Source organism: Mandrillus leucophaeus, unplaced genomic scaffold, assembly GCF_000951045.1.
Source record: "Mandrillus leucophaeus isolate KB7577 unplaced genomic scaffold, Mleu.le_1.0 Scaffold644, whole genome shotgun sequence".
Taxonomy (NCBI): domain Eukaryota; kingdom Metazoa; phylum Chordata; class Mammalia; order Primates; family Cercopithecidae; genus Mandrillus; species Mandrillus leucophaeus.
This window is the reverse complement of record NW_012106964.1, coordinates 672,095-679,266: the sequence shown is the minus strand read 5'-3', so window position 1 is coordinate 679,266 and position 7,172 is coordinate 672,095. Positions and strand designations below refer to the sequence as shown.

General features: G+C 61.9%; 1 protein-coding gene across 1 annotated transcript in view; it reads left to right on the top strand.

The window, feature by feature from the left end:
* The window catches only part of TSNARE1 (t-SNARE domain containing 1), a 143,296-nt gene that overhangs the window by 22,240 nt on the left and 113,884 nt on the right, over positions 1-7,172 (top strand). Inside the window, exon 5 of the mRNA XM_012000967.1 lies at positions 40-500. Within this exon, the coding sequence (XP_011856357.1) occupies positions 40-500 (461 nt within the window). The remainder of the gene's footprint in view (positions 1-39; positions 501-7,172) is intronic.

The following is a 7,172-nucleotide window of genomic DNA, read 5'->3' as shown; positions in this document are numbered from 1 at the left end:
CCATGGCCGCATGGCGGGGCCCACCTCATCGCCCACCACATCACCCACCACTGGCCCAAGGAAGGACTTGGCCGCTGGGCCCCATGGCCGCATGGTGGGGCCCAGCGCTACCCGGGCCAAGAAGAGGAAGCCTAACTTCTGCCCGCAGGAGACCGAGGTGCTGGTGTCCAAGGTGAGCAAGCACCACCAGCTGCTGTTCGGCACGGGGCTGCTGAAAGCCGAGCCCACTCGCAGGTACCGCGTGTGGAGCCGCATCCTGCAGGCCGTGAACGCGCTGGGCTACTGCCGCCGTGACGTCGTGGACCTGAAGCACAAGTGGCGGGACCTGCGAGCCGTCGTGCGGCGCAAGCTGGGCGACCTCCGGAAGGCGGCCCATGGCCCCAGCCCCGGTTCTGGCAAGCCCCAGGCCCTGGCCCTCACGCCTGTGGAGCAGGTGGTGGCCAAGACCTTCTCTTGCCAGGCCCTGCCCTCTGAGGGCTTCGGTCTGGAGCCGCCCAGAGGTGAGTTCTCTGCCCAGCTCACCTCGCTAGGGCACCACTCTGTCCAGCAGGAAGGTGGGGCCCATCTTGGCCGTGTCACCCTGCATCTTCCTCCACAGCACCTTCCTCTCCTCCTCTCTTCCTCCTCCCCCCCTTCCCCCTACCCTCCCCGTCACCACTGTCTCATCTGGAGTGTTCTTGTTCATTCATCCTTTGCCCCATGCACTCTTCACTCGTCTATCCACCCACCCATCTGTGCGTTCAGCCAACATATATTACATGTAAAGAGAGCATTAGTAAATTTTGTCTCCCTGCTTGGTGGTTGACTTGGCCTCTCCCTCACCCCATCCTAGAGTGGAGCCGAGCTCGCAGACGGGCAGGACAGAGTTCTTCTGTCACTGTCGCCCAGTCACATGCTGGCACCACAGCCGTGGTGAGAAGGGCATTTGCTGTTGCCGCCTGGGGTAGACCCACGCGCTGAGAATCAGGGGTTTCTAGCTGTGCTGACGCTCCCCACGGCCACGCGTGCCCGTGTTCCTCCTGCTGCGCCCTGTGCTACTCAGGAGAGAAAAAGCTAGCTGCAACTTACTAAACTGGTTTTCTGGCCTGGGTTTCAGCGCCGTGGTTTGAAACATGCTGCTCTGTTACTGTTTTTAACACCCAGAAGAGGCCTTCCTACAGGCTGGTGCCGCCCCGTGGTGTCAGGGTGAGCAGGTTGAGACCTGGGAGGCAGTGTCTGCTCAGAGCTGGGGTGAGCCTTCTGTGGACCCCGAGGCTGAGGCTCTGGCAGAGTCCCTTTTCCCAGGGAGAGCATTGCTCTGTTGGTGTCTGATGGGTGAGGGAGGTCCGCAGAGGTCAGCGTGGGCCCAGCGTCTCAGCTCCTGCTGTTGTGGGCCCAGACAGGTGCTGGGCATAGGCAGGGCATCTGAGCTCCTGCTGTGGTGGGCCCAGACAGGTACTGGGACAGGTGCTGGGCGTAGGCACGGTGTGCTGAGCTCCTGTGGTGGGCCCGGACAGGTGCTGGGACAGATGCTCAGACAGTTGCCCAGACAGGTGCTGGGACAGGTGCTGGACGTAGGCACGGTGTGCTGAGCTCCTATGGTGGGCCCGGACAGGTGCTGGGACAGATGCTCAGACAGTTGCCCAGACAGGTGCTGGGACAGGTGCTGGGTGTAGGCACGGTGTGCTGAGCTCCTGTGGTGGCCAGACAGGTGCTGGGACAGGTGCTGGGCGTAGGCACGGCGTGCGCTGAGTCCTCTTGACTGCTGCAGGAGAGCTGGAAGAGGAGGGCGGCGGCCTGGTTCCCACGCTGGATTCCAGCTGTGGGCGACGAGGCCTCCATCCTGCTGTGGAAGCTGCCTGGTTATGGATAGGCCCTGCCTGAGACCAGATGGGTCCCGAGAGCATGGGGCTGCAGCGGGCCAAGGTTCCGCTCAAGACACTGACTGGGATCCGCCCCCACACCCGAGCGAGTGTGTGGCGAGGACAGCAGTGCTGGCTGTGGTGGAGCTGACAGTGTCTGGGAGAGATCTGAGCAAGTGCTCCCAGCCCCACCTGGACAGGCAGACCTCAGCAGGCATCTCTGGTCACGGGTGCTGCAGCCTCCTGCCCAGCCCCGGGATGAGGTACTAGGCAGTGGCGGTCCCGGCACCGAGCCAGCCGGCCTTGCTGCAGGAGCTTGCTCGGGCTTGACTGTTTCAGCTTGAGGAGAGTCTTTACGGGCCAGCCCTTCCTCTTGGTCCAGTTGGGGGCCGTGGGGGAGCCCCTCTCTGGCCGTCAGTGGGATAGCTGGCCCCAGGGCCTCCCCCTTGCTCTGTGTCCGAGGACAGGTGCTCCCCTCTCTGGCAGCTGCTGCAGTGGCTCAGTCGCCCCCGCAGTGGGGTTAGCCCGTATTGTGGGCGGCCGGCAGAGCCTGGGACTGGGGTGACACAGAGCACTGCTGTCGTGGGCTGTGGGCTGCTTGTCTCTGGCTTTGACATGAAGAAGGCCTCCTGCCCTCCTCACAGGGATCGGTGAGTTTCCTGGTGCTGCCAGGGCTGGGGGTGCTGAGTGAGCTGGTGGCTGTGCTGGGCACTGGGTAATGAACGGGATGATGGAGGAGGTAGTGAAGTCAGAGGCACAGCCCGTGGTCCTCTCCTCCGCAAAAGGCCTGGGCCGCAGGAGGGGTCGTTGCAGCCTGCCGGGCAGTGAGTGGCTGACGGACAGTGACAGCGACGGGGGTGACCTCGCTGGTGTGGGAGAAGAGGAGGTGCTCCCGGGGGAGGTGGTGGGATGGCTTCATATTCTCTTCTACCTCCTGCTGTCCCAGCCTATGTCCAAGGCCTCTGGCCCCTGCTGTGTGTCCCGGATGTGCCGCAGGCACACGCTCTGCTTCGGGATGGAGGGTGGGTCAGGCCCCCAGGGCCCCATGTTGGCATGCCTGCTAGCCTGCCAGGGCCCTCCTGGGACGTGCCTGCAGCCCCAAGTGGCCTCTCCACCACTGCCTGTGCTTTACTCCTCTCCACGCTCATCAAGGACGAGCCTTTATTTCCTGTGAACAGGAGTCCCTTTGCCCTTGCCTTGGCAGGAGATGTGGGCCTGGATTGTTACCCTGCAGAAGACGGCCCGGCCCGGCCTCGGGGGGCGGGTGCAGGGAGGCTGGGGAGGGGGTACTTGAGGGCACTCTCAGTGTTCTTGTCCTCGGTCAGTCCCCACTGTGCCACTTGAACTCCCTCCCCCGTGTCGGGCTCTGCACCTGAGAGGGTGGAGGCGTTGGAGGAGGGAGGGAGGGGTCTAGGGGAGTGTGAGAGTGTTTTTTGAGACCTCCTTCTCTGACCCAGGTGGGCTCTGAGGGGCGTTTCTCTAATAGCATACCTCATCTTTGACTTTGAAACAGGGTCCCTAAAGTGTATTAAGAAAAAAAGCCAGCAGAAGCCAGCACACACTGCCCCTTCTCTGACACCAGCCCCATGCCGGGTTGTGGCTTCTCCTCTGGGCCCGGGGAGGTGTCTAGGCACGTGGCGTCGTCTGTGGGTTGTGAAGTCCGGCAGCCTGCAGGCCCTGCCTGCGTGTGGGCTGGGTCATGCAGCACTGCGTTCTGAGGCAAAGGGCTAGAGAGGTCCTTGCAGATCCTGACAGTCTTGGGAAGGCTGAGGTCAAGAGGAGATGGCTCCCTTGGAACTGAGCTCGAACAAACCCGCCCGGCCCTGTCTTTCCCAGCTCTGGGGTCTTTGGTGAGTGCCAGAGCCTTGTTATTTTCTTTCTTTATTGACATAGTAGTCATATATCAAAGTTTGTCATTTCACCCTTTTAAAGTCTTCAACTTGGTGATGCTAGTTCGTTCCCGGTGCCGCGCAGCCACCGCCACCGTCTCAATTTCAGAGCGTTTCCGTCTCCCAAAAGGGAGCCCCAGCCCTAGGCAGTCACCCCACTCTCAGCTCCCCAGCCCTGGCAGCTCTAGGCTGCGGTCTGCCTGTGGCTTTGTCTGTTCTGGACGTTTCCTGTGAGTGGAGCCATGTCCCATGTCTGCTCTGTAATCCTTGGAGCCTCCGCTTCCTCCCCGACAAAGTAGGGCTCCCGCCATCACGAGGAAATACGGGACATGCCTCGGCCAAGGCTGGTGCATAGGAGGTCCCGGCAAACCTCACTTCTCTTATGTGGCCCTGTGTTCCCTCTGGACTGGTGCTCGCCTGCCTCCATCTTCCAAGGCCTGAGCACCACCACTGCGCCATCAGCCTCCTTCCTGATGCCATCTGCCTTCCTGGAGCATGAGGCCCCGACCCTGGCCACAAACTCAGCCCTATACTGGCCAGTCTGGCCCCCACCCTGCCCCAGAATGAGCTGGTTGACTCCCCAGCTCTCCGGCTGCATCATCAGCCCCGTTGGGAAGCGCCTCTAGCCCTCTCAGTCCTCTGCGGAGTTGCCTGCGTGGTGCAGGACTGTTGCTGTATGTGTTAGAGGCACCCTCGGCACAGCTGTCCAGAGGAGGGCTGGTCACAGAGGAGGAGGGCGCTGCGGGGCAGGGCCGCTGCTCTCGGCTGGTGAGGGCCCAGACTCAGCAGGTGTGGGGAGCGAGCCTTGCCTTTGACGTGCCCATCTGCCACCTGCCTTTCCCACAGACCTCCCTCGGGAGTGGTTGTCCAGGTGGGCAGGAGCTGCCCTGTGCTTCCCCGGCTGCCTCATGGCTGCTGGCACAAAGCCTGGCTGTCAGCTTTGCCGGCATTGGCAACTGGGGTTCAGACATGTCCTCTCCACGAGGCCCTCAGAGGTGACCCTGTCTCCCTGGGGTGAACCTTACCAGTGCTTGACTCCGGTTTCTCAGCACCCTGTGGGAGCCAAACAGCATTTGCTCTGGCCACTTTGAGCTGCCCCTCCTGGCTGTGGCGCCCTGGCCCACACCCGCTGCTTCCCCACCCCGGCTTCCCCTGCCTCATCCACGGTATCGGTCCACGGGCCTGTGATTCTTCCTGGCCTGCAGAGACCCATCTCCGTGGTCGCCTGGGCCAGTGTAACTAGAGCCGTCACACATCACATAGCTGCCAGGCCTAGTCAACGGTGACTTTGGTTTGAGCCACATCTGATTGTCTCCCTCAGCATGGGCTGGCCCAGGACCAGCTGGGGAAGCGATCGTCAGCCTCGTCAGTCACACACTAAGGTTTTGGGGTACTCCATTTCTCCTTGAGGACCCCCAGCGGTGTTCTGTGGGTTTTGAAGCACCATCATGCATGTGCAGAGGCCCAGAGCGGGGATGGCCTCCCAGGGCTTCAGACTGATGTCCCACTACTTCTCTCCTCATGTCTGTCCATCACCAAATGAGTGGGCAAGAAGGGTGCTGCCAGGGTAGAGGTGGGCTGGCCACTTGTGCCCTGCCCAGGTCACGCTAGCAGAATCTGGCAGCAGCTCACGTGCAGGGTAGCAGGGTCAAGGCATCTCACCGCAGGGTCAGTGTATGGTGGCTCCTGGAGGGCAGACGGAGGGCCGGCCCTGGGCTGTTCTTCTCTTCCCTGGGGCCACTGCATGTGGACTCGGGCACACGCCATGCCCTGTCTGCAGCCGTGGGACGGGGTTAGCGTTGCATGTGGGGCACCCAGCTCATCTCAAGCCGAGTCAGGCTGCACTGTCTTGATTGGGCTTTTTCCTGCCTGAACCTGAGCCGGGTCCTCATCCTTCAGCTCATCCCCCTCCGGCAACTGGGCAACTGCCTGGCCAGCGCCATGCCTGGTGGCAGCAGAGCCTGGCAGCCCGCCAGCTTGCCCAGTGGTCCAGGCAGCCAGGCAGGCTCGGGGTGGGCGTTGGGCGTCCAGAGGGTCTCGGTGCTGACTGTGGAATGGCTGTGTGGGTGCCCTCCTCAAGCTCCTGCCGTGGGGACCCCTCCTGCTGGGGTGCATTGCCTTGGGACCTGGTTCAGTGAAGAGCAGCTGGGGCCCCAGACCCTCATAATCCCCCATCACGGCCGAGTGTTCATCAGAGGCCTTCGTCTGCAGCGGGCAGTAAGTGGGGCCTGCAGTGAGATGTGGGGGACGCAGCCCTGGAGGGGAGCATGCCTGCCTTCTTTTGGCGGTTTTAGGGTGTCCCATTATCCCTGTTCACAGCAGAGTTGGAGGGTGGGGACGGGGACGGCAGAGAGGTCCTGATAAGCGCTGCTGACGTTTTGTCGTGTTTTATGGAGTGTTATTGAAGTTGCTCAGATGGTGTGAAGATGGAATCTGGGAAATGAATTTTTCCTCCTTCTCCTGGGAATGGGTGTTGGGGACAGGACTGTTGGGGTGTTGGGGACAGGACTGTTGGGGTCTTGGGGACAGGAATGAGGGGGGCCCTCTCTGGACCTCCCTTAGGTCCCCGACCAGAGTCACGGGATTGTTACTAACGGCCTGTGAAGCCAGGGTCTTCAGCTGGGTGGCCGTCCCTCTGAGGGTTCCCGAAACCAACAAACCTGTGCTCCAGCAGCAGCCTTGGGATATGTCGGAATGGGCGCTTCCTGAGACCGGGAGGTGACGTCCTGCCTGTAGTGACGAGCTGGCCCAGTAGGGGCTGGAAGCGGCAGGATGCCTGTGCTGTGGTTGGCGGGGCACGGTGTCACAGGAGCGCAGTGGTGGTGTGGGAGGAGGCAGCCCCGGCCTCGTGACCGTGGACCCCCAGCAGTAGCAGAGGCAGTGCTTGGGAGAGGCCCCACAGCCTGCCTGGTGACAGGACAGCACTCCCCGCGGCTCCGTCAGTCTTGAGGTTACGCTGTGACTCAACAGGCGTCTCCAGAAAGCACGGTTGCGCTGAGTCCTGGCCTAGAAATGCAGAGCTCACAGTGGGCAGCCCGGCCTGCGTGCCGAGGAAAGCTCCCTGGCCTGGGTGTGCGGTGCAGAGGGCGGAAGCTCGTCTGGCAGGCCCTGAGTGCCATGCCTGACCTCTGGCCAGGAGGGTGATGGTCAAAGCTAGGTTACCTGGCCAGGCTGAGGAGGTCGGACTGGGAGGTGCTGGGCGGAGGCGGAGGCGGAGGCGGAGGAAGGGTGCTCTGGCTGTGCGCTTCTGTCTTACCCCCATTTGGAACCTGGACATGACTTCTTCGAAGTTTAATTCACACACAATGCTACATGTCCATTTAAAGGCACAAGTTCACTGCAAGTTTGAACAAAACACACCCACCTGACTCCCACCCCAGGGAGGTAAAGAACATTCCTGTGACCTCAGAGGGTTCCCTCTGCCCCTTTCTGGTCAACCAGC